Here is a 24,992-nt window from a genome sequence, read left to right on the forward strand (position 1 = left end):
TTTCTGCTTTGGATTATTTGCTCAGTGTGTGTGTCTGTGTGTGTGTGTGTTAAGCATTTGTGTCAGCAGAAACTTTTATTATATATATATATATATATATATATATATATATATATATATATTATTTGTATTTATTTTTTACAATACAATATATTACAAGTACAATACTATATATATATAGGCATTGAAGAATAAATAATTTATTGCTGGCACAAATGCTTATCCCAGTGCTACAGCTGGTCTTCAGCTGTTCCTAAGAATAACTGCACAACAACTGTTTATTCCTTCCAGGACAAAACAACATTTATGTGGAAAAAGCTTATATTGAAGATAAAATACAGTACCAATCTGTTTTTGTTAATGAAGATAAGATATAGGTCAGTCAGTCAAATATAATGACAGATGGACAATCTTTAATCAATATTGTAAATGAGGTAAGTGTTGCCAAAGCACTTTCATGGGAGCTGCAACCAGCTGAGGTCATCAGATCTGTAAATGTAGAACAAAATCCTGTAATATATCCTCCAAACAGGTTTCACTTTTGAAATGCATGCCAATAAATTCAAAAATAGCTTTTGAATTCATAGTTCTGGATTATGGATACAAAATGTGTTGAGGGTTTGTAACTTATTGATACTCACTGCGCTTGAGCCTTAGTGATCCTCTCCCCCATCATTAACATATCTGCCAACCTTGCGACAGCAGGGTCAAAGTTCAAGCTGGCAGCTGCAACAACCTCTTCATCTCTGGATTATAATATAAACAGTGATGATGAAGAGCGCTCCTAATTTCAAGATATAAAACATCTGACTGATTTTTAAGGCTTCTTCATGAACTATTAGCTTACTTGATATAAAATGCCAAGAATTTTCTTTCCTCTGTGCTTCCTTTGAAAACAATGTCAGTGTATCCTTCTCCATAGCCTAGAATAATTAAAAAAGATGAAGAGTTAAAATGGTTTTATTAAAATATTATATTTGCTCTGGAAAGGGATATTTATCTTGGAATGATCACCTGTATATCGAATACTTTTTCCCAACAGCATGGTCCAGAAGTATGGCACAGTATTTATCACAACCTGCTGATTCAGCATGCTTAAGCCTGCGATTCTTCCTGTTGAGGACCGCAACCACATATTTAACACATTACCATATATACTACAGGAATGATTAACAGAAAGAACAGCAGAATTGTTTGGTAGAAATGTAAAAGTCCTGATCAGTTTAATGTGTCCTTGTTTAATAAATGTATTAAGAGTATTTCTTTAAACGAAAATCTAACAGACCCCAGTATTTTTGAACATTCAGAATCTGATTATTATATCATGTGGTACCGTGAGCTTGTGCCAATTGCCAGTGTCCAATATTGACTCTCTTATGGCCAACCAAAGGAAGTGGAAAGGACACCACATCTCCAGCAGCAAAGACATCAGGAATGTTGGTTTTCATGAACTACAAAACACAGCTATCATAAAAACGGCTATATTTTATAATTAAAGTGTTCGCTCTATGGGATTCGAAGGCTGTTACCTTGTCAACAACAACAGCATTGCGGGAATCAATTTCCAAAGATGTTTCCTTAAGGAAATTAGAGTTGGGAATGACACCTTTGAAAGAAATATAAATGTAATTGTTAGGAAAAAAATGTCTTTGTTTCAGTGACAACAAAAAAACTGCTATGGCAAAATTGTTTTTGTACATACCAATGCCTACAATTACAATATCCGCTGGAAGGACTTCACCATTTTTCAGAACAACTTCCTTAACCTAAACAATTGTGTTAGATAGTTTGTTTATGATGCACTGACGTCAGCTCTATGATTGTTTAGAAATGCAGTAATATGCTTCTTCTTACCTTTCCGTTTTCACCCCGTATTTCAGCCACACCATTACTTGTATAGAACTTCACGTTTTTCTCTTCCAGCATCTTTAAAAGGAGGTTAATTATTCATGATTGATGGTGTACAGCAGTAAATAAAAAGACAATGAAAATACCACAATGTTCTCTGACCTGCATCGTCATTTTTCCAATATCTGGACCCAGTGATGACTGGAAAGGAAACTTACTGCTGCCAATAACAGTGACGCTGGCTGCCTTGTCAGACAGATAAGCTGCTACTTCCATTCCTGATAATTGATAATCGAATGTCATAATTTGCAACAACGTTCATGAAAGAATACTTTGGTTTTTTGTATACCTATGAATGAAGTTCCAACAATGATGGCCTTGTTGCCGGCACTCATTTGATGAATTTCTTTGGCATCCTTATAGCTTTCCAGCAATTTCACATTTTCAAGTTCAGCTCCAGGGCACTGCAGTGGTCTGGCCCTAAAAACATAATTACATAATTCATTGGATTTTGCATCAAGATAAAAGGTCCATATGTCTATCACTACATATGGTGCCATGCTTTATTTATGAGACGTTTATGTAAAAACAAAATATGATCTAACCTGCCACCTGTAGCAATCAGAAGCTGGTCATAGTGTTGGTCAGTGCCATCATCGAAAGTCAGAGTTTTAGCTTTAGTGTCAACAGATTTTACCTTTTAGGGACAAATTATTGTTAATACATGTGATCCCAGAAATTCTCCTAGGAAAATAAATTAAAGAAACTCACCTCTTTTTTAGTCCACACATCAATTCCATGCTCTTGAAGGAAATCATTCTGTCGTAGCAGCACCTTTTCAATTTCAATGTTCATTGCCTAGAGGGGTCCGTGAACACACCACAGCTTCATTAACAGTGAACAAGAAACTACTCTAGATTGTTAATTCAGTAAAACATTGGGGTGCTATTAAAATCATATAATCTAGTTTTGCTTCATCTATGATCCATGGATATCAACCTTGCTAAGCTTGGTCTTATCTAGAGGAAGCTGTTCATCTTTGGTAACCATTATAATTCTCCCTTCATAATCATTCTGACGAAGGGTTTCTGCACACTGCAGTGAAGCTGGACCTGTAAAACACAAACACACACAAATGTTTCACTGCCTACCACGACAGACTAGAGGCCTACAAATGTATTCAGGTCATGGTGGACAGACTTTTATGTTGTAATTAAACTTTACTTAATACATTTAAATGTGTATGGAACAATGAAACATTTAGCTGAACTTGCTTTCAATTAACTTTTAATGCATTTAAATAATGCATTTTAGTAAACATTTTTATGAATTTGCTGACCCCATGCAGTACACCATATAACCTATAGGGGGTGATGAACATCCAAAGATGAGGTGAAAGGTATTATTGCATAAAATATACATTTAATATATAAAGGTTTGATAATGTTTCAATTCCTCACCTCCTCCAATCAGAACAACTGTGTGAGTTACTCCAGGCACTCTACCGCTCATTTTCTTAACACGCTTTTTCAGTTTCTAATGCAACAAAAAAAAAAAATCAATTCATAAAAAAAAGCAGCTCATCTTGTAGTGAACCACAAAATAAAATCATGATGGTATGAGACTAACCTTTTTATCAGTGGTCACATAAACTTTACCACCCTCAACTTTGACCTTAACAGAAAAGGAAAGAAAAAATAAATAAATAAAAATATAAAGGTTTCATTCATAATATATGGGTAATTCCATTAAATACAATATAAACAGTAATAATATATATATATATATATATATATATATATATATATATATATATATATATATATATATATATATATATAAATAAATTATTTCTTAAGTCACGTTACAATACAGTTGAAAAAAATTAAAGTTCCAAAAGCTAGCTGGCTTTTGCAGTAATACAAATTCCCCAAAGAATCTTTAAGTAAGCAGTTTTTTAAACAAACCATTATTTTTCTTAATGTGAAGAACATTTAAATAATCTGAAGAGCCCTTTTCTACCAAGGACCTTTTGTAGAATAGAAAGATTCTATGGATGTTAAAAATTATTTATGGAACCTTCAAAAAAAAAAAAAAAACCTTAAAAAAACGTTATTTTAGTAAAAAGTGTGTTCAGTCCTGTATTATTTAATCATACTTTGTATTTAGGCAGACAATCCAGTCCAGGAAATTCTTCAATATCTCCAGTTTTAGTATTGAAACATGCTCCATGAAATGGGCAACGAACTCGATCTCCAACCAATGTACCTACAAGCACAACACTGTTTTTATGATCATTGGAAACACAATGCCACTATAGACTTGAAAAAATAAAGGCAATGTAAATCGATAGTTCACAAGAATGACAAAGGTGAAGGACTCAAAATGATGAATTGAAGAAACAAAACATGCTTTCATTGTACAGAGCTAAGTAAACATAGGGCAGGGTTATTTAGTGCACTGTTATTTCATGAGACTGAATAATTATAAGACTATACTCTACCTTTGATAAGTGGTGCACCATAATGACTGCACAGACCACCCACCGCAGTAAATTCTCCATTATTGCGCACCAAAAGGATTTTATTCTGGTCCACCTCAACCGCTTTCATTCTGTAGCACAAACACAAGTGACATGATACCACATTAAATAAACAAACTATTATTTCTTCTTTTTGCAAATATATAAAATAATCAATACAAGCATACAAGTCTCAAGGGTTTTTTTTGTTTTTTTGTTTGCAAATCAAAAATACTTACTGTCCATCCTGCAAATCCGACTCTAAACACACCATCTCCGTGATCTCGTCACACTGTTTTGTTTCCATTGTTGTTGTTATTTTCTGTTTAAGGAATACCAGTAATAAACACAAGAACGTAACAAAAGTTTTCACTGTCCAACAGGTGCATTTCAACCATTAATATGTGTACTACCTTTATACAGCAAAGCACGTCTGGTCAATGAGCTGCTGTTGTTAACATTCAAGACTGGAAGTGAAGTTCAAGTGCACAGTATTCACCGCTCAACTGTAAAACAAATGCATCACTAGGTAAAACTATAAAAAAGCTATACATTTTTTATAAGGAAAGCGCATTGACACTTGCCAGTTACTTCTGAGAATTCTGAAACAATACACCCTGAGCTGAAATTACATTTAACACAAGACAACACGATAATGCTAGACATATTTGTAGTAGTATTATACGCTAATGTTGCTAGTATCTCGCGTCGCCCTCGCGCATTTTATCCTTTTCCTAATTTCTTACCCGTCTAGACGATATTCTTAGGTTCGCAAACAGCTTCCTGTCCGTTTCGTTGCAGTCCATTCAGGATAAACTGGTTAAATCTCTGACACCTCATCGTGACACAGCATCGGCGAAGCTGTGAGCCAATCAGCGCTCGCGGCGGTGACATCAAAACGCGCGGGTGAAGCTGGTAATGAAGCCACTTCTGCGATCTAAGTTGTGCTTCCTGTTTCTTGTGTGCATTATAGACAATATGTGTGTTGTTGTCGAAACAATTAAGTATTTGAAGAGAGAGAGAGAGAGATATTTTCAAATTCGAAATTCATAATATTTAGGGGTGCATATTTATATATTTATATTTAGTCATTTATCAGACGCTTTTATCCAGAACGACTTACAAATGTGGACAACAGACGCAATCAATTGTCGTTTAAAAACAACTACTATCAGATCCAAAACGAAAAGCTAAAACTGTATAAATACTATACACATTAAATAATAATAATAATAATAATAATAAATAAATAAATAAATAAATAAAATGACAAATGTATACAACAAAATAAAAAAACTTAACATTTAAATTAACTACAAAAAAAGCTAAAACAATTCAAAATATTAAAGAACCAAAGGTAAAAGACTATCAAACATAGGTATAAAAGCCTACAATGTTTATTCCTAAAATTAAAAACAAACACAGAACTGTGGTCCCCATCTATCTAGGGTGGTTTCAACAAAGTGGTTGCCCAGCAACACACAGAAGTAAACAAAGGTGTTTGTCACTTTGTAGTGTGATTTACAGTAGTGTACATTACTGTAATAACGGCTTCGAACGCGCCTAAACCAATCAGAATCAAGGACCGTAACTATCCGTTTTATAACAAACAATTTTGATTATCATGGACTTCCACTGAATTTAAAATATATATATATAAATATTGTGGAACACAGCATGTGTTATATGAAGAGAACCACTAGATGTCGCTCGACGCCACTGGTTAGACGACGGAACCCCTTGCGACTTTTAACAATTAAACTCAGTCTATCATTAAAACACACTTTTCAGACTCAGTAGTTTAATTTTTCCACTGTATCCAAATCTGTGAACACATGCATCACATACGAATTATGCAATTCCATGTCCCACCTCATCTCAAATTACTCTCTGGTGGAAAAGACATTTTAAACATTACTTAAATTGTTTACTACTGAATTGACCGTCTCAAGAACCGATAAGCTGCGAACTCGAAGTCTTCTGCAACGATTTATTAAATGAACATCAACAAATGAGCTTGTATTGGTTTATAATAAATGTACTATTAGTAGTAGTAGTAGTAGGCCTAGTAGTAGTAGTAGTAGTATTTTGAAAATGCTATGTAACAATTAAAAGTTATGTATAAGACTGTTAAATATAATTCATTTTTTCAGACAGATGGAATAAGAAAGAGTCTGGAGAAGCTCAATGGCACATCAAAAGTAAAGTCGTTGAACTCACATAAACGCTACCACAAAGTCGTTATTATGAGTGCGATTTTTTAAATATATTTTCTTCACATTCTTTATTCATCATTTTGCAGATGTAGAGCTGAGGACACCGACCGACAGCTTAGATTTTTCCCTTCTTGCAAGTTACGAAATCCCCGCCGATACTACATCTCCCACAATGCAACTTTGACAAAGGGGGCGGGACATAGACACAAGGGAAAGCACGATTGAGGCGCTCATTTGCTCAACCGCGCCTCACGATGATTGGGCGGGGATTCTCTTGTTTGGTTATTGTAAAGGAGAAAAAGTTACACAAGCGCCAGGATTTTGTAACGCACACTTTAGCTACTATATAATTGTTGCCACTCGTTACTGTGCCACTAGTGTCTGCTTAGCTTTACATCGGAGTGAACAAACCGAGCGCTGAATCAAAGAGCTTTGTTTTTTTAATCAACAAAGATAGAATAATCGATCGTTTTTTAATTATACAAGGACTCTACCAACATTCTTATATGTTTGCATTACTGAAAGTGAAAATGAAATAAATTTCAAGCTACCGGGATGCAATTTTGATTAAATAACAGATAAAACGCGAAACGGGTTGAGGTCTAGACGGGCTCGAGAGATTTGGCTAGTGACAACAAGATAGAAGCGCGCGCTTAAAATATGGAGTTGAATTCAGTGATTTTGACCACTGGGTCTTCGGTAGGCTTTTTCAAATTAGTAAATTATGGAGTCGGGAAACTTCCCATCCCCGAGACAGCCCAGAGGAACGTCTGGAAATGGAAAAACATCTCCACGTCTTTCGTGCACAGTCTCCTCACTGGAGTGTGGTCCGTGCTTTGGTGAGTGTCAGAATTCCCCCACATGTGCATGGAGAATGCATTGTTACACACCCATATATTCCTGTTTGCACTGTCTGTTGATGCCTTTGTCAGATGCTTGAGAATTTCATTCAAGAGTAAGATCTTCTCAGCTGCCTCTTTATGTTGAACGGATGTATTTGAACAGATATGGCTGTTTGATAACCAGCACACAGACGACACGTTTACCCCAATGGCTCATGCCACTTGAAGATTTTAGCGTTTGTGGTTTAAGTTAATGTGCCAACTACACAACATATTTCACAAATGTGGTGTATTTTTATTTTAAAAGCCATTCCCTGATTGTAAAACGTCGTATGTGTTTGTAGTTTTTGCATGCATCCCCAGATGGCTGAGGATTTGATAGAAACATACTCCGTTTTCTCTCACGCCTTGGTATCTGTATCAATCGGTGAGTATAAAGCTTTATCATATATGTGTTTTATGGTGTTATTTTATTTATTTATTTAATTTTTTGAGAGCGGGTGTATAGACATTAATGCCCGTGTATTACTAACGACAGTGCCCACACTAACCACTCAGTAATTGAATGTAAGTGGGTTAGACTTGACAGGTGACCCTAACATGATAGACTTGATAGATTGGTAAATCGAATAAATACTTCCTTCAAAGTCATATTTAATTTAATGTTAATATTTCACCCCAAAATTAAGGCTATTTTATTTTTATTTTTTTGCATTGTGACATTTTTGACAATTAACCCTATGTTGCTCAATTAAAATGACTTTAAAGTTTTTTTAGATGCCCACCACCCCTCCTTTATTTATTTAAAATTGTGTTTTTTCTTTTTTACATTTGTTGTCAATGGTTAGTCATATTATTCCAATATACAATTTTCTTATTTAAACCTGCATTAATTAATCCTAGTGTTTTGTTTTGGTCATGTTGACCTGGAGAGGATTTTCTTTTTCCTGAAAATGCTGCTTAATTTTAACCCATTGAACTAAAGCTTACTCACTGGGGTTCAACAACTTCCTAAAAAACAAAATTGGATTATTTTTGTTCCCTTGGAGATTTCTTGTTTCTTGTTGTGCTCCTGTTCAAAAATGACTAGCCTTTTAAAAAGTACTTATATATTTCTTGGAAAGCTGTATAATATACCCAATATTAGATTCAATCTTTTATCAGCTTCTTTCGCGCAGATTTTGATTGGGAACACCAATTTACGTGAATAAATACTTTAGAATCTATTATTTTCTTTGCATTAAAATAATGATTTGTTTTCTTGCATTGCAGTTATAAGACTGTGACAAGAAACTTACAGCAAAATATGCAGCTTTACAGAAACTGGCTGCATGTCATTCCTCTTGGATTATTAGCTATTATTTGTGTATTGTGCTATTATTTTACGTCACTCTTAAATGTTGCGCAGTTAACTACAATGTTTATTTCAGCCAAAAAGTAGATAATTCCCATTCAAACTGCCAAATACCAGAGATATTTTAAATATTTGGAGGAAGCCCACATGCATTTGGCAGAAATGTTAACTATAGCTACAGAATGAATGGCTAGCTTTATGATCCGTCCCAGGCACGAGTGCTACCCTCAAGTCACATGACTCTTAATGAATAGGCCTGTACTTTTATTTTTATACTCTTTTTACAGTTTATATAATTTTTTGTATTTTTTTATACAGAATGTGTTTTGCTTATCGCTATATAATGTATGTCCATAAAAAGTGAACTGCAAGGCACATGGGTTTGACATGCATATCAGCCAATTTATAACTCTACAGCTCTTAAATTTGACAAAATTCCAAGTCTTATTTGGAAGACTGAGGTAAACTTCCTTCTAATATGACTCATTAGATAAAAAGCAAAGTGTTTTGAGTTTATACGTTCATCCTGCAAAGGAAAAAAACATTTTTTTTTGTAGAATATTTGTTCATCCTTGGGTGTTATGGCTTGTTTTTTTAGAAAATGAACATTGTCATAAGGGTAATATGAACTATACACATGGAATCCGGAAACAGGCGTGTATACTGAAAATGCTCATCAGCACATTTATATGAATTAGGTCTACAATATGGAGCTACATTTGCTGTTGAACTGCTCTAAAATGCAGTCTCCATGGAGACCCTCATATTGGGAGATGGATATTAATAGCTCTTCGGAAATGGCATCTTGGTAACCAACACAATTGTTGACATTGGGTCTGTTGCTTGGAAAAACCTGTTGAATGACCCACTGTTGGACAGATATAGTGTTAATTAGGGGTGGGCGATATGGAAAAAATATATAATCACATTTTTTGGGCGAAGATTTTTGTTCCTTTTTTTTAACAACAAAGATAAAAGAATGACAAAGATACACATTACAACTACACATTATAAACAAATAAAATCAACAGTGCCTTATTTTCAGGTACAATAGGTTTATTTAGCAGGAGCATTCAAGAAATTGAATGAACAAATATAAAAATAAAACTCTATATAAACTGATTCCTAAAGCGACTGTATTAAAATAAATTTCTTCAAAGTAGTGAGTGATTTTTTTTTCTTTGTGTTTTTTTGTTTTATTAACATTTAAAAGGAATGTTTACCCCCCAAAAAATTGTCAGCTGTCTGTCAATTCTGTCACAGTGTTTTATTATTATACCACCATTTACTCACTCAAAAGTGATTGTATTTTCTCAAAATATCTTCTTTTGTGTTCAGCACAAGGAAGAAATGAATACAGGGTTGGGACAACATGACAGTGAGTAAATAAATGACAGAAATGAAATTTTAAGGTGATCTATCCCTTGACAGTAATGACAGTAGGCTGTGTGTTTTTAATAGGTGTACTGTCCCTTTAAGACCTTCACGCATCTAATATACAGGCACGTTTAACGTATAAGTCTACATGTAAACCTTGTGTGTTTTGACAGTATTAGTGCAAAAGGTAGCTTAGTTCTTAATCAGGTGCTGTTTGACAGACTTTAGCACGCGCGCTTCGGGTGTATACGATGCTCAGAAAAAGCACAGGACAAACCATCGCGCAAATGAAAGATTTAAAAGCACATGCAAATGATGAGAGAGTAACTCTACACTGAATTAACACTGCTGTGAATGCATGTGGCGTTGTACAGTATATGACGGAGGACCCAGAACTGCAGCTGATAGAATGTGCACTGTAGCACAATACTACGATATTTTTTCTAAAGCAGATTGTGGAGATATTTTTATCATCATATCACACACCCCTAGTGTTAATATGCATTTTTTTGTTTCAGGGTACTTTATATATGACTTCTTTGATATGGTTATCAACCAGAAGATCAGTCATTCATGGGAGCTCCTTTTCCACCATGTAGTGGTGAGTAGACTCAAAGCATGGAATATATATAAAAAAAATTCCAGAAAGCTAGACTTAACTGCTATATATGTAAATCATGAAACATACCCAAATTTAAAAGCTATTTTTAAGAACATTGAGATTTTAGTTTTTGACAGTTAAGCACATTTTCCTCCAAATACTAATTTCTGATGCTTCCAGATGTGTTTGCCTGAATATTTTCCATTTCTATTAATATGAAAAGTCTCATTACCTTGCGTTCTTCTAATATCCTAATACTGTAATGGATAAATACTGTTTTTTTTTTTTTTACTGATTTATGGTGAAATAAATAACTTATAACATTTTTATTATTAACATAACATGTCACTACTTTTTGCATTACAGAAATAAAAACTTTAATGGTTATTCTGTTAAATTTTCATGAATTTAACATGAAATAGTACAATAAATAATAAGAATTAAAAGACAGCCACTGGCTAGTTGTGAAGGGGGTTCTGATTGTAAACAGTAACATCATTCCAAGAGCTGTTTCTGTATTACTCATCCCTTTCAGTGTATTCAAATAGTCCAACCTGTCTGACCACCTTGTATTTGCCATGTTTGTGGTTTGACATATTTTTGGAAAAAGGTGTGGTTTTACGGTCAACAGAAGTTAAGCTGTTGAAATAGATTAGATACTTAAAATAAACAAGTCAATATTGAAGCCACTGAACAAATCTTTTGCATTAACTCCGTTCTTAAACGGACTATCACAGCCAGTTTATCTTGTTTTGATGGACAAGGAAGGACACTGTCTGAACACTTGCATTGAGTTCAGCGGGTTTTCTGAGCTTCAGTTCTTTCGGGGTTCTGTGGCGTCACCACCTGGTAAAGTAGCCAGCTTCATTCTGTGGCTCTGTTGTTCCCTCTTTTCTTGAGGTTTCATTCAGTAAATTGGCTGGAAGGAATATGCTGCCAGATTCTTAAAGAAACACTCCACTATTTTTGAAAATAGGCTCTTTTTCCAACTCCCCTAGAAGTAAACAGTCGTGTTTTACCGTTTTCTCTCCTGTAGTTACATTGTATACTAAGCTGACGGAAAATTAAAAGTTTTGATTTTCTAGGCCGATATGGCTAGGATCTATACTCTCATTCCAGCGTAATAAAGAAACTTTGCTGCCATACCATAGGTGCAATAGGCGCAGTGATGTTACGCAGTGCCTGAAAATAGCCTATTCTGCCTAGAAAGTCTCAACTTTTCATTTTTTACGGTGTTCTTAGTACACAATGTAACTAATTTTTAAAAATTGACATTTTTTGATTTTCTTTGGTCATTTTTGAGCGAGATGCAAATGTTCTAATCTGATTCAGTGATTTATGCTAAGCTAAGCTAAAAGGGCTACCGGCAGACGTGGAGATCTGCTGAATGTATTCAAAAACGGTAGACCTAAACTAGGGAAGTAGGAAAATTAGCCTTTTTTCAAAAATAGTGGAGTGTTCCTTTAATGGCACTGTGAGAAACTGTCAGACCCTCTCAAATCGACCCCATCTCGTTCTTCCCCACTGTTTATATCATGAGCCAAACTGTACTAATAAGAGAAGCTTTGTTTTAGATTTGCTCAGTTTGAACGGAATGCAGACTGTCAACAAGTAAAGGCCTTTTTTGTTGCTGGATCAGGTTGGATTGAACGTCTGTCATTCCACACCAAAAATGCAATTACAAAGGGTTTTTTTTTTTTCCAAGAAATTAAAATGTCTATGGGGAAGTGTTTGCTAAGGCAATTGGGGAGTCTGTGGAAAGCCTTTTTGGACTTAAAGGATCATTGGAGCTTTAGATCATGTGATCAACATGGGTGTGGGCGTCTTGCCTCACACTATCCAGACTGTGTGTAGTTTTCCCTTCGAATTTGATGCATTGATTATACACACTTTCATTCAAATTTAAGAATAGGAAATTTTTTTCTCATATGCTTATCAAGGCACCTTCATTTTATCAAAAAAACATGCTATTGTGAAATATTATAACAATTCAAAATATTAAAATCTATTTTAAAATATAATTTATTTTGAAAGCTGAACAGTTGTGCTGCTTAATATTTATGTAATGTTAACTATCACTTTTGATAAATTTGAAGTGCCCTTGCTGGAAATAAAAAAGTATTAATTTCTTTAAAAAGAAAAAAAACTTTTCCTGAATAAAGAAAAGAAAAACACTTGGCAAAATTTTTTTACTTACCCCAAACTTTTAAAAGGTAGTAGATTAAAAAAAAGTTTGATTTGAGGTAAAGAGGAAGTCCATGTATGGAAACATTGTAAGTAGTCATTCATTTGTGGTGGAAAAACACTGATGGTGAGGCCTACTATCAACCCAGTTGTGTTGACATATACCAATATAGTAAGAAGCAACAACTTAATGGTTTGGTTGGCTTGTGGGTTGTACTGCTTGGCTGTGACTTTTGCGAATGCTGAAGTTTCCAGAGATGGTTCTGTGGAAAGCATCACACTAACCCAATAATATTTTTGGCATCTGGATGACCACAACCCTGCTTTAAATCAGTTTCTCAGAAACTGTGCTTCAGAAAGCAAATATCTCTCATCCCCCATTCATTTACACAATTGAGTTATCTAATTAAAGCTTTCAAGTCTCAGAGGGGACTGATGTGATCATTTTTGTATTGGAGCTCATTCATACCATGCATGCTGATGTGGAATCAGTGGAAAAAATACAAAACAATGGGGGAGTCCCATGGTTTGGCTAGAGTCTAGCAGGGTGATTGTTCGTACACCTAAACACAGAAGCCTGAGGTGATTGTATTTGCTCACTGACAGATTTTACTTTATCACAAAAGTTAGGCAGTAGAGTGGTTCCCTGGCAGGAAACTCAATTACAACCCCCTGTATTTTTTGTAGATCCTGATAATCCTGTTAAAGCTGCAGCTTTCCCTGACTGGTTGAAGCTGCTGTACTCTGGATAAAGCTGTCAGTAACATGAGTGGTAAACAAGTGGATTGTAGTAAGAAAACCGCCCAAACATGCCTGACATTCTCAAGGAGGTTGTGTCCGTAAAACCAAAGATTAGTATAGCAAATAATGATCATCTCTTTGTTTTTGTTTTTTTGTAGTAAAATAAATGTTCCTCTTCAATTTATGTGGCTTACTTGACTATGGTGCAGTGGGGAAGTTTCATCCAACTAGTCAATTTGGTGAAGTGAGATCAATGTTTTATCACTTTAAAAGCAACCACCATTACAAACAAAAACATTCAGACAGACATCTTTGATGTCTTGGGTCTAAGAATGAACCTGAAATTAGTCTGATTATTTAATTTCGTTTTGTTTATTTTTCTCTTTTTTCTGTTTCTTTTTTTTCTATTGTTATTTTTTATTATTATCATTAGTATTATTATTTATTTTCCCCCCATATCATTACCTGGCAGTTGTTTTGCTCTTATGAATTGTATTTATTTATTTATTTATTTTTTGGTCATTTTTATTATTAGTAGTAGTAGTAGTATTCTTTTTTTTTTTTTTTTTTTTTTTTTTTTTCATCCCCTAAAGTCTTTATCTGGCATTTGTTTTTCAATCCGCTATGAATTGTTTGTTTGTTTATTATTATTATTATTATTATTATTATTTATTTTTTATTACATGTCTTTATCTGGCAGTTGCTCTTTGCTCTGAATTTTCTTTTTCTTATTTTCTTTTATTGCCCCCCCCCATTATTTATCATTTTATTCTTACTATTTTTTTTTTTTCCTTAATGTCTTTACCTGACAGTTGTTTTCCTATCTCTTATGTCTTATGTATGTTTGATTTACTGTGACTCCTTTTGTATTTTATATTTAATATTTTATTGTAAAATTTGAACAAACTGCTTGCTCACTGACAAATATGTAGTATTTAACACACCGGTTGACTTAAGCTGTTCCTGCATTATCAGTTATAGAGCAAATGATGATGTAGAGTGAATATATCGACAGTAGGTCAAAGGTTAACAGCAGGTTTTGTTCTGTTGGAAGTGAAATGGAAAGAATAAGAGGCAGCGGAGGAATGAGAGTAAAGAATGTATACGAGTGAGGGAACACTTTTGGCTCCAGACTGTAGTGTATTTGTGGCTCGATCCCTCCTCCCCTTGCAGCATGCATTCAGCATTTTCCAGGGACATCTGGTCCACATATGTTCATGCTCCAGGACCCTTGTAGACCAGAGACCACTGAATGCAAACCCCTTTGAAATTTCCTCTATAACCTCTAGACCTAAAAACCTCTCGGTCTTTCTCTCTTCCTCGTATTATGAGAAACCTCAATTCGTACTTACTTCAACAAACCTTACAGAACGACACACTGTCGGGGTCAAAACAACTCACTTATAAATAAAATCTGTTTCTTTCCAGCAACCAAAATCTAGACAAGCCATTTCTATTCTGAGAACTTCCTATTTATATGTTTTTAAAATATGTATTTTTTGAGTTGCGCTTCCTTGAAGTATGACGTAGCTTCATCTGATGTGTTTATTTTTCCAATGTAGTTTGAAAATATAGGTTAATTTCGACGTGATCTGAGTGACGATGGCAAATGCAGGAATGCTGCCAAGCTACCAACACTTTTTTCGTTGCGGTTATTTAGTTGAGATTAAGGCCTGAAGGCACACGGTCCTGTTCGATTCAGAATGTTTCAATGCCTCAAGTCTAACATCCTCAAAGTGGATCTGGAGCACCGCCATAGTACGTGTCCGGTTGCCACGGAAACTGAGTTGTCCATAGGTGTATGAATGATGCCTCGCATGGCTCCCGAATGATGAATGCTGGTTTTGTTGGTTAAAGGGAGGAGGTTACATGCTATTGTGCTTAAATATATTTTGATCTTTTGTGTGACCTTTTCAGTTTATCAGATTTAACATATCAGTAGTGACCTGGTTTATTTTTATTCCTGTCCAGATGCCGAAAGATGATGGTGCTGTCTTTTTGTCTTGTTTATTTTGATTTACACTAACAAACTTTGACTCAGTGGAATATTTTAGGAAAGTAGGGTCTAGAGCATGCTTTGGATCTGACAGCCAAATACATGCAAAATGCCATGTTGTAAGAGCATTTTTCCCTCAGAGAGATTTATTCATTTATTTTAGTGCTTTCCAAATTAGCACGTTAATGCAGGTGATTAATATTTATTGCAGTTCGTTCACACAAAAATGAAAGTTAGCCCATAAATTACTCACCCTGAAGTCATCTTAGGTGTATATGACTTTCTTCTTTCAGACTAACCCAGTTGGAGTTATTTAAAAAATGGTCTTTGATCTTTCTAGCTGTTTGATGGCACTCAGCAGGTGTTGCACTGCATCGGCACATGAGAATTCCCCCAGAACTGCTTCGTTTACAACAGTGAGCACAAGTTAGATTAAAGTGATTATTGCATTTTGAAAATGGATATTTTTCTTACAAACACTCATGGATTTGCTACAGGAGGCCTTTGTTCATGCCCCGGAGCCGTATGAGACACCTTTTTATTTACGGATTTGCTTTTTATTAAACTTCTCATGGACCGATGCAGTGCAACACCTGCTGAGTGGCATCAAACAGCTAGAAAGATCAAAGACAATTTTTAAAATAACTCCAACTGGATTAGTCTGAAAGAAGAAAGTCATATACACCTAGGATGACTTCAGGGTCAGTAATTTATGGCGTATTTTACATTTTTGGGGTGAACTAACCCTTTAATAAATGGGCAGAGCTAAAGGGTTGGCCACCCCACTCACAACTGCTGCTTCTCTCTCTTTTTAATTTTTCTTGACAAGAATTGCTTTTAATTTAAACACAGCAGGTCTTTATGGACGCCTCAAACAGAAAATATATCAGAAGCACACTTCACTTCTCCTCAACACCAGGCTCTAATCAAACGAGCACAAAAAATGGTACAGGTTTCATATTAAAGCGCGAATGAAACTTCGATTACGTGTGTCAGATCTGCGTCACGTTCAACAGTGGCAGCTCTTAAAGTAAAAGCAGCCAAATAACCTAATAATCAGCTGCTGTGATGTCTCTTCATCAAAGAACAAAAGAAAAAGAGGAAGTCAGTAACTTTTGTAGCTTTAACCATGTTATTAGCTTTTTTTATGTAGCTTTTCTTTGACCATGTTATTTATGGGTGTGTTACATACATAGCTCTGCCTTGAGGGTCATGTCATGTTTAACCTGTCTTGTCAGGGAGAGGTTATGGACTTCGTCCTGGCCATGACTGAATAAACATCTCCACAATGCTCCTCATTATCATTTACAAGGGGTGAAGAGGAAAAGAGTGTCAGCATCTCCTACACTTAATCTTATTTTCCATTGCAATTATCCAGTTTTCACTATATGTGACCCTGGACCACAAAACCAGTCTTAAGTGTCAATGTTATTTCAACTTTTTGAAAATCTGGAATCTGAGGGTGCGAAAAAAAAATTAAATACTTAGGAAATCACCATTGAAGTTGTCCAAATGAATTCTTAACAATACATGTTATTAATAAAAAAATCAGTTTTGATATATTTACGGTAGGAAATTTACAGAATATCTTCATGGAACATGATCTTTACTTAATACCCTAATGATTTATGGCATAAAAGAAAAATCAACAACATACAATTTTTTTTTTTGGCTATTGCAAAAAAAAAAAAAAAACTAGTTTCTTAAGACTGGTTTTGTGGTCCAGGGTTACATATATTTTTAGAACTTCATTAAAACAATTTACTGACCCGCTTTCATCCAGCCACTAAAGATTAATGCCTTTATTTCCCGTCTATGATTATGGAGATTATATAGACAAATTTCCATTGTAATATTGTAAATGTCATTGTAGTATTCGTGATGTTGCATAATCACTCACAAATTTCATTTTACAATTCGTCATTGATTCACGTAAATGTTGCGCTCATAAACACACATTCATATATTCATCACATATTCATACATTTTTTTCCCTTCACTCACATTGTACCACACCCTGAGTTCACCTCTCTCAACACCTTTATTTCATACGGTTAGATTTCCACACACCCACTCCAGCAACTTCATGTCCCAGCCCAGTTTCTCTTTCTCACAGCATCTGGCCCCTCCTCGCTCTCAGATGTCTTTAACTGGGAGTATCTGTTTTCTGTGTTTGTGTCTGTTCTTTTACTGTGATTGGAAGGTTGTGCGTTACAGACCAGCTGCACTGCATTTTTTATATAAAAAAATTTGTAAAGACAAAATGCACTCAAAAATGACTACTGCTGTTTACTCACCATTTATATGATAGTGTTGTGTGAGGACAGACCGAAATTTAGGATGATATTCATAATCTGTCTTAATTATTACTTCCAAACAACATTTGTACATTTATTTTTCAATAATTGGAAGTGAAATTTGTTGCACCACATGACATTTTATGATGTGAATTTTTTTTTTACATTTTATTTCTGAAGTGAGAAGCATGCTCAACTTAGAAGAGTTTATTTGATTCAAAAAATTCCTGTGACATGAAAGCTGAATTTTCAGCAGCCATTACTCCAGACTTCAGTGTCACATTGTCGTTAAGAAATCATCCTAATATGATGATTTTGCTGATCAAGAAACATTTCTTATTATTATAAATATTGAAACCAGTTGTTCTGCTTCATTTTGTGGAAACTGTTGGTATATTTTCTTCAGGATCCTTTGATGAATAGAAAGTGAAAAAAACACCTTTTAATTTTTTTTTATTAATCTTTTGTAATATTATAAATGTATTTACTATCACTTTTAATCAATTTAATGCATCCTTGATTAATCCATTTTTCAACCCCAAACTTTTTACAATTAATGTAAATAGTGCACGATTTTTTCAACAAAAGTTATTTTTCGTTGATGTAAATATTAAAGCTTTTTTTTTTTTTTTTTTGACAGGTTTAGGGTTGGGTTAGGGAAAAAAATATTGTTTACTCAGAATAAAAGTAATAGAGGTCTATGGAAAGAAAACGTGTGTGTGTGTGTGTGTTCACGTTTATCTTCAATGAAGCATGTGTCCTCTCTGTTAGTCCACCTGTCCACTCTTCTCTCATCACCTCATGTGGTCTAAAGCCATTGGCATCTGTGCTCTATTTCTCACTGAGCTTCAGTATTCCTCACATGCTGCTCAAATGGGCCTGCTGGCAAAGCGTTTGAACGAGTTTCAACTGTAACCAGGTTAACTGGTTTGAGACTGTGCTGATTCCACCCCCATTCAGTTCCTCATGGGGAGCCTTTTTGATCCCATGCCAAATGCCATTTGTGTCTGCCATGTTTTTGTGTGTGTGTGTGTGTGTGTGTGTGTAATGGAGAAAGTAGAGACCCTTCTAATGATAATTGACCCCGCAGGGAGAGGTTTATGAAACCAAACACACATGTAGCTTTACATTTACAACAGGGGAGTAAACCAGCAGGCATGTGCTAATGTGATGTTATTATTGCATCATTAATGCTTTTTATGCGTAATTGTATTGAAAATAAAAACGTTGTTTTGGTGGTAAACAACAAAAATAGGCAGGTGTGATCAGCATGTGCTTTTTCATTGCTCCCATGCTTAGGCTTAGCAACTTTAAAGGTGTGTGTGTGTTTTAATGTCTGCAGAATTATGTTGGAGAGAATTCTTTTTATTTTATTTTTTATTTTTTTTATGAAATCCAATTTATATGCATAGCACTCTGAAAGCAGCTTGTATAGCACTTTTTTTTGGTTGGTTTGTTGGTTTGTTTTGGTTTTTCCTTGACTGTGCCTTTTATATGAATCAGATTGCATGAAAAAACAGTCGCCGAACCACTGCATTTTAATCGCAATCCAAAAAGACACGCTTCATATAGTAGGAGCAGTTTTTGATGTAAATTTGATTAGAATAAAAAAAAGAGAAAAAAAAGCCTTTTTTTATGCCTTCATTTAGATAGGATAGTATAGGTCGACAAGAAGCAAAGTGGGTGAGGTGGGGGGGGGGGTGATCGGGAAAGTTCTGCAAGTCGGGACTTGAACAATGGCACTGTGTGTCAGCGCACTTCCCACAAATTTAAAGCAAAAACAGAATGGTCGCACCTTATCTATGTGAAATTATGATACATAAAACATCTGAATGAAAAAAAAAAAAAGAACGGGCTGAATAAGACTGCATATTCACCCACTGACAGCAGGGGGCGCTTATGGAACAGCAGCGATACTTCGATTCTTTGGTTAACGCTGTAAACAAAGCAGCGCTTTGCTTTTTAAGTATGCATTATACAGAAGTAAGATTAAACGAAAATACCATCTAAACTTTTCTGAAGAGAGTCTGTTTCCCTCAGGGATACATTCATATCATTTCTTTATTTTGTGCATTGTGAACAGTGAGCTTGATCTGCCTTCTACAGTATTTTCTCCTCTTTGCGTCCATCTTCAGCATCTCTGGTTTCTGTTAATGGCCGTTTACAGTGGGTTCATTTGGCCAGATAAAGAATCAGTTGTGTGTTATTAATAGTTCTCTACCCATTAGTCAGAAGTGTATGCAGTTAACCGGAATCTCCTCTCAATTCATATCACTGTACATGTTGCTTAGCCTCTTGTACTGGTATGCCGTTTTTTTATTTTATTTTTATTCATGTTGTGAGCATAATTCAAACCGGTTTATCTCCCAGCACTAGCCTTTAGTATTTTGTGTAAACTGGAATTTTCTGAGCACAGCATTTAATCCAAACAACTAAAGGATTAACATCATTATATACACTACCATTATAATATCACTTATGCTCTGCAAGGCTGTTTTGAAGGTAGAAGGTTTGAAAGGACAGCATTTATTCAAAATTTTAATTTTGTAGCATTATAAATGGCTTTACTGTCACCTTTTTATCAATTTATAACATAATTACAGGACAGAAGTATATAATAAAACTACATTTAATCAGTATGTGTGTTCCCTGAGAATCAAACCCATGGCCTTGCCGTTGCGAGTGCTGTTCAACCAGGAGCTATCAGTTAACATAAAGCAACATGTTATGTGATGTATATGAAATGAAGACTTTGCTCTTTTCCTGTCAATGATTATGTTCTTGTCAAGGCTAAGACAGAAGTTAAAGAGTGTTTTATCTCTTTATTACAGTCACCATTTAAATTTTACATATTGTACAATGTTGAGTAATTGCTTTTGATGTCTTTGACATGAGAAACACCTATTGACCTCATTTTGTGTAGGAGACAGTACTTTGCATTTCACTTCCAGTACCGATACAAAATCTGTTCATTCACTTAAGTCTCATCAGGCTATTATAACCTCCATGTTCTGGACGGATGTTCATGTCACCTTAAGGAGGGATAGGGTCTTCTGAAGATAACAGGTTTGTTTGTGATGTTCAGAGCTTTATCCAGCTTTGCGTTGCGTAAGTAAGACATCTTGACCTGAGGAAAAGACAAAGCGTTAGCCAAAGGTCAACATCCTCTCAGTCATGAGACTGAGGACACTCAAATCTTATTTTGTAATCATGCATCTTCCTATTAAAAGGGGCCCATCACTGCAATCAGAGAAGAATTAACAGACAAAAATCATGTTATAGAGTTAGCAGTCCTGCTAAATCCACAGACTGGCATTTTGGAGGGGGGCATTTGATTGCTTTATAAAGTCAGAAATATTTCTCAGCCACCATGTTTCCTGTAGCCTGACTGTATACCTTTTAGACACTGTAAACCCAACTCAGAAGTGTTTACAGAGATAGTTGGATGGATGGTCAGTTTTTGTCATGCTTTGCTTTTATGAATGGAGCATACGTTATACATTCTAGAAGTATGTTTGGATTTCAAGCTGTTGAAACCCATCATCCTTTACTTGCCTGCTTTAAACACACACCAGGGGCTTTTGAGAGAGGTATGTGTCAGTAGTGTTAATGTGAATAACAGTACTGGCCTTATGCAGGACCAGCTGGGTGTCATGTGAACGGGGGTTGCATTACAGCCTCAACCGGGCAATCACTTATGTCCTGTTACAAAAGGAGTTATGTCACGGCAAAGCCACACGGTCATGTAACTTAGTATTGGACCGTCATGTAACTGCACCTTTGTGCTCTGCGTAAGACTTATACCTGACAGTTTGCCAATGTACATGTTTCATAAACTTCAATAAAATTATATAAGTTAGATAAAGTTGTATAACGTTTAGAATTATAATTGTTAGTTGCTTACTGTAAATATTACATGGTTGAGGTCTTAGTAAATATTTTTTTTTATAATGTTTGACTACGTTTCGGTTAGAGTCTCGGTTATAGAGCTTTTGGTGACATGCTAGTTTAGATTAATCTATGCAATTTCTGCTTGTTTTTCTAATGTTAGGCATAGACTGCCACCTAGTGGAAGATCGTAAAAATGTTTCAAGATTTCCTTTGGATGAAAAATGGATCAAAAAGACTTTCTATAAAAAATTACCTTATCAATATATAAAAGTTATTGATTTAATGTTGTTCCACTTTTTTTAAGAGACGTCACATACACAGTCACAATTTTCACATGTTTTTTTTGCACTGGTTAATCTCGGAGCTTGTTGGTTTGTTTCAGGATTTAGTATTCTTTAAGAATTTGTATAAATACTTGTTGATTAATGAGGAAAATCCTTCCAGAATCAAGGTTGATATCACGATTGTGCTCTATTGGTAGTGATATTATTGACCAAACCCTTTAGATGAGTTTGAAGCGTTGGACTCCAGCTGGATTAGTGTCTCATGGCTTTGACTGTTGTCATGTTGCATTTAGGACTGATCAACAGAGCCTTTGTATTCCTGTCCTCCGCCTCTCCCTGCTGTTATCAGATGATACAAGACACTCTCATTTGTTTCTCGTCGCCTCACAGCAGATTAGCATTGAGAAGACCAAAGAGTTGCTGCTGAATTTAAGCACATTAAATAATAAATCTGGCCCAAGCTATTAAATATTAAATTAAGTATTGTTATATCAAATACTAGCAAACATCTACACTATAAAAAGTGAAAATCCCTCCAGAATGTAGAATACTTGTGTTTTTATCAGAACAGATTTGGAGAAATGTAGCATTGCATCACCTTCTCACCAGTGGATCCTCTGCAGTGAATGGGTGCCGTCAGAATGAGCGTCTAAACAGCTGATTAAAAACATCACAATAATTCACAAGTAATCCACACAACGTCAATCCATCAATTAACGTCTTATAAAGCAGTGTGTTTGTAAAAAAAAAAGTCCCATCAGGATGTTTTTCATTTTTAAACATTACTAAAATATGAGTCCTCTTTCCATAATAATTGATTTATTTTTATTTTTTGGGGTGAATTATTCCTTTAAAGTTTTCCTTGGCCAATATTTTAGTGCATTGCTGTTAATCAAGCCTCTCAATTTCTTTTGTTTGCAGGTGATCACCTGTTTCGGGATCTCTGTGTTGACCTGTAGGTATGTGGGTTTTGCGGTGGTGGCTCTATTGGTGGAGATCAATTCAATCTTTCTGCACCTGAGGCAAGTGCTCCGCATGGCCAGCCTGGCCAAAAGTACATTTTACCGCGTCAACAGTATGATCAACCTGGGCACCTATGTAGTGTTTCGCATCAACACTCTGGCCTGGATGACCCGCTGGCTGGTGCTAAATCGTGACCTCATCCCCCTAATCAGCTACACCATCGGCAGCGTGGGTCTGGCCATCATGACCCTCATGAACATTGTGTTGTTTTACCGCCTGATGAGAAGTGACTTCATGAAGTCCAGCCGCGAGAAGGATGTGAGGAAAGAGAAGGAGAAAGAAATGTAAGGAGAGGACTCTTCCCACTCCAGCTTCAGCTCCAACCAAATCCACTCTTATCGCCACCATTCCCAGACTTTCGGGAAAAAGTTCCTTCCAACCCACTGACTTCATTCCTGTAACACCTGATTGTCGACTAGATCAAAATGTACTCATTTTATAGACCTCAAGCTGTGCTAAGATTATGATGGCTGTTGTCACACGTTTACAGTTGTCTGACATGGATGACATATATTGACACATGCAACTTTATGCTCAAATACTCCTGCATGATTTATACAATGAATCAAAACATTATCAATTCTAATGAACTGGATCTGTTTACTTTAATCAAATCATAAGCTACCCCATGGAATGTATACATTATCTATTAAATGTAAGCAAATATTCTGCTCAAATAGGAACTACATATGTGGGATTAAAAAATGGAAAGAATATATATATACAGTATTGTTCAAAATAATAGCAGTACAATGTGACTAACCAGAATAATCAAGGTTTTTCGTATATTTTTTTATTGCTACGTGGCAAACAAGTTACCAGTAGGTTCAGTAGATTCTCAGAAAACAAATGAGACCCAGCATTCATGATATGCACGCTCTTAAGGCTGTGCAATTGGGCAATTAGTTGAATTAGTTGAAAGGGGTGTGTTCAAAAAAATAGCAGTGTGGCATTCAATCACTGAGGTCATCAATTTTGTGAAGAAACAGGTGTGAATCAGGTGGCCCCTATTTAAGGATGAAGCCAACACTTGTTGAACATGCATTTGAAAGCTGAGGAAAATGGGTCGTTCAAGACATTGTTCAGAAGAACAGCGTACTTTGATTAAAAAGTTGATTAGAGAGGGGAAAACCTATAAAGAGGTGCAAAAAATGATAGGCTGTTCAGCTAAAATGATCTCCAATGCCTTAAAATGGAGAGCAAAACCAGAGAGACGTGGACGAAAACGGAAGACAACCATCAAAATGGATAGAAGAATAACCAGAATGGCAAAGGCTCAGCCAATGATCACCTCCAGGATGATCAAAGACAGTCTGGAGTTACCTGTAAGTACTGTGACAGTTAGAAGACGTCTGTGTGAAGCTAATCTATTTTCAAGAATCCCCCGCAAAGTCCCTCTGTTAAAAAAAAGGCATATGCAGAAGAGGTTACAATTTGCCAAAGAACACATCAACTGGCCTAAAGAGAAATGGAGGAACATTTTGTGGACTGATGAGAGTAAAATTGTTCTTTTTGGGTCCAAGGGCCACAGGCAGTTTGTGAGACGACCCCCAAACTCTGAATTCAAGCCACAGTACACAGTGAAGACAGTGAAGCATGGAGGTGCAAGCATCATGATATGGGCATGTTTCTCCTACTATGGTGTTGGGCCTATTTATCGCATACCAGGGATCATGGATCAGTTTGCATATGTTAAAATACTTGAAGAGGTCATGTTGCCCTATGATGAAGAGGACATGCCCTTGAAATGGTTGTTTCAACAAGACAATGACCCAAAACACACTAGTAAACGGGCAAAGTCTTGGTTCCAAACCAAC

The 24,992-nt window shown here is 35.5% G+C and overlaps 2 protein-coding genes across 2 annotated transcripts; one reads left to right on the top strand and one right to left on the bottom strand.

Annotated features, from left to right (window-relative positions):
• Positions 1 to 283: 283 nt before the first annotated feature.
• On the bottom strand, positions 284 to 5,291 carry aifm4 (apoptosis inducing factor mitochondria associated 4). Its single transcript, XM_026282202.1, has 20 exons — positions 5,116 to 5,291; positions 4,783 to 4,875; positions 4,609 to 4,691; positions 4,352 to 4,461; positions 4,007 to 4,116; positions 3,478 to 3,522; positions 3,309 to 3,384; positions 2,848 to 2,960; positions 2,620 to 2,706; positions 2,454 to 2,545; positions 2,198 to 2,328; positions 2,011 to 2,126; positions 1,855 to 1,926; positions 1,703 to 1,766; positions 1,530 to 1,606; positions 1,334 to 1,451; positions 1,015 to 1,113; positions 848 to 923; positions 642 to 746; positions 284 to 489 (listed from the first exon to the last, which is right to left on the bottom strand). Exons 3-20 carry the CDS (start codon positions 4,674 to 4,676, stop codon positions 456 to 458), a joined length of 1,593 nt encoding a protein of 530 aa, XP_026137987.1. The 5' UTR covers positions 4,677 to 4,691; positions 4,783 to 4,875; positions 5,116 to 5,291; the 3' UTR covers positions 284 to 455.
• A 1,569-nt stretch (positions 5,292 to 6,860) lies between these two features.
• Positions 6,861 to 23,761, top strand: tlcd2 (TLC domain containing 2). The gene is made up of 4 exons (XM_026282203.1): positions 6,861 to 7,424; positions 7,772 to 7,854; positions 10,677 to 10,759; positions 23,074 to 23,761. Exons 1-4 carry the CDS (start codon positions 7,246 to 7,248, stop codon positions 23,461 to 23,463), a joined length of 735 nt encoding a protein of 244 aa, XP_026137988.1. The 5' UTR covers positions 6,861 to 7,245; the 3' UTR covers positions 23,464 to 23,761.
• Positions 23,762 to 24,992: the final 1,231 nt, after the last annotated feature.

The sequence above is a fragment of the Carassius auratus genome, chromosome 15 (genome assembly GCF_003368295.1).
Source record: "Carassius auratus strain Wakin chromosome 15, ASM336829v1, whole genome shotgun sequence".
NCBI lineage: Eukaryota > Metazoa > Chordata > Actinopteri > Cypriniformes > Cyprinidae > Carassius > Carassius auratus.

Coding starts and splice junctions, on each gene's coding strand:
- aifm4 (XM_026282202.1), bottom strand. CDS start 4,676: ATGGAAACAAAACAGTGTGACGAGATCACGGAGATGGTGTGTTTAGAG. Junction 2,707..2,847: donor ATAAGACCAAGCTTAGCAAG/GTTGATATCCAT, acceptor GGACCCCTCTAG/GCAATGAACATTGAAATTGA. Junction 1,767..1,854: donor TACGGGGTGAAAACGGAAAG/GTAAGAAGAAGC, acceptor ACAATTGTTTAG/GTTAAGGAAGTTGTTCTGAA.
- tlcd2 (XM_026282203.1), top strand. CDS start 7,246: ATGGAGTTGAATTCAGTGATTTTGACCACTGGGTCTTCGGTAGGCTTT. Junction 7,425..7,771: donor GGAGTGTGGTCCGTGCTTTG/GTGAGTGTCAGA, acceptor ATGTGTTTGTAG/TTTTTGCATGCATCCCCAGA. Junction 10,760..23,073: donor TCCTTTTCCACCATGTAGTG/GTGAGTAGACTC, acceptor TTTTGTTTGCAG/GTGATCACCTGTTTCGGGAT.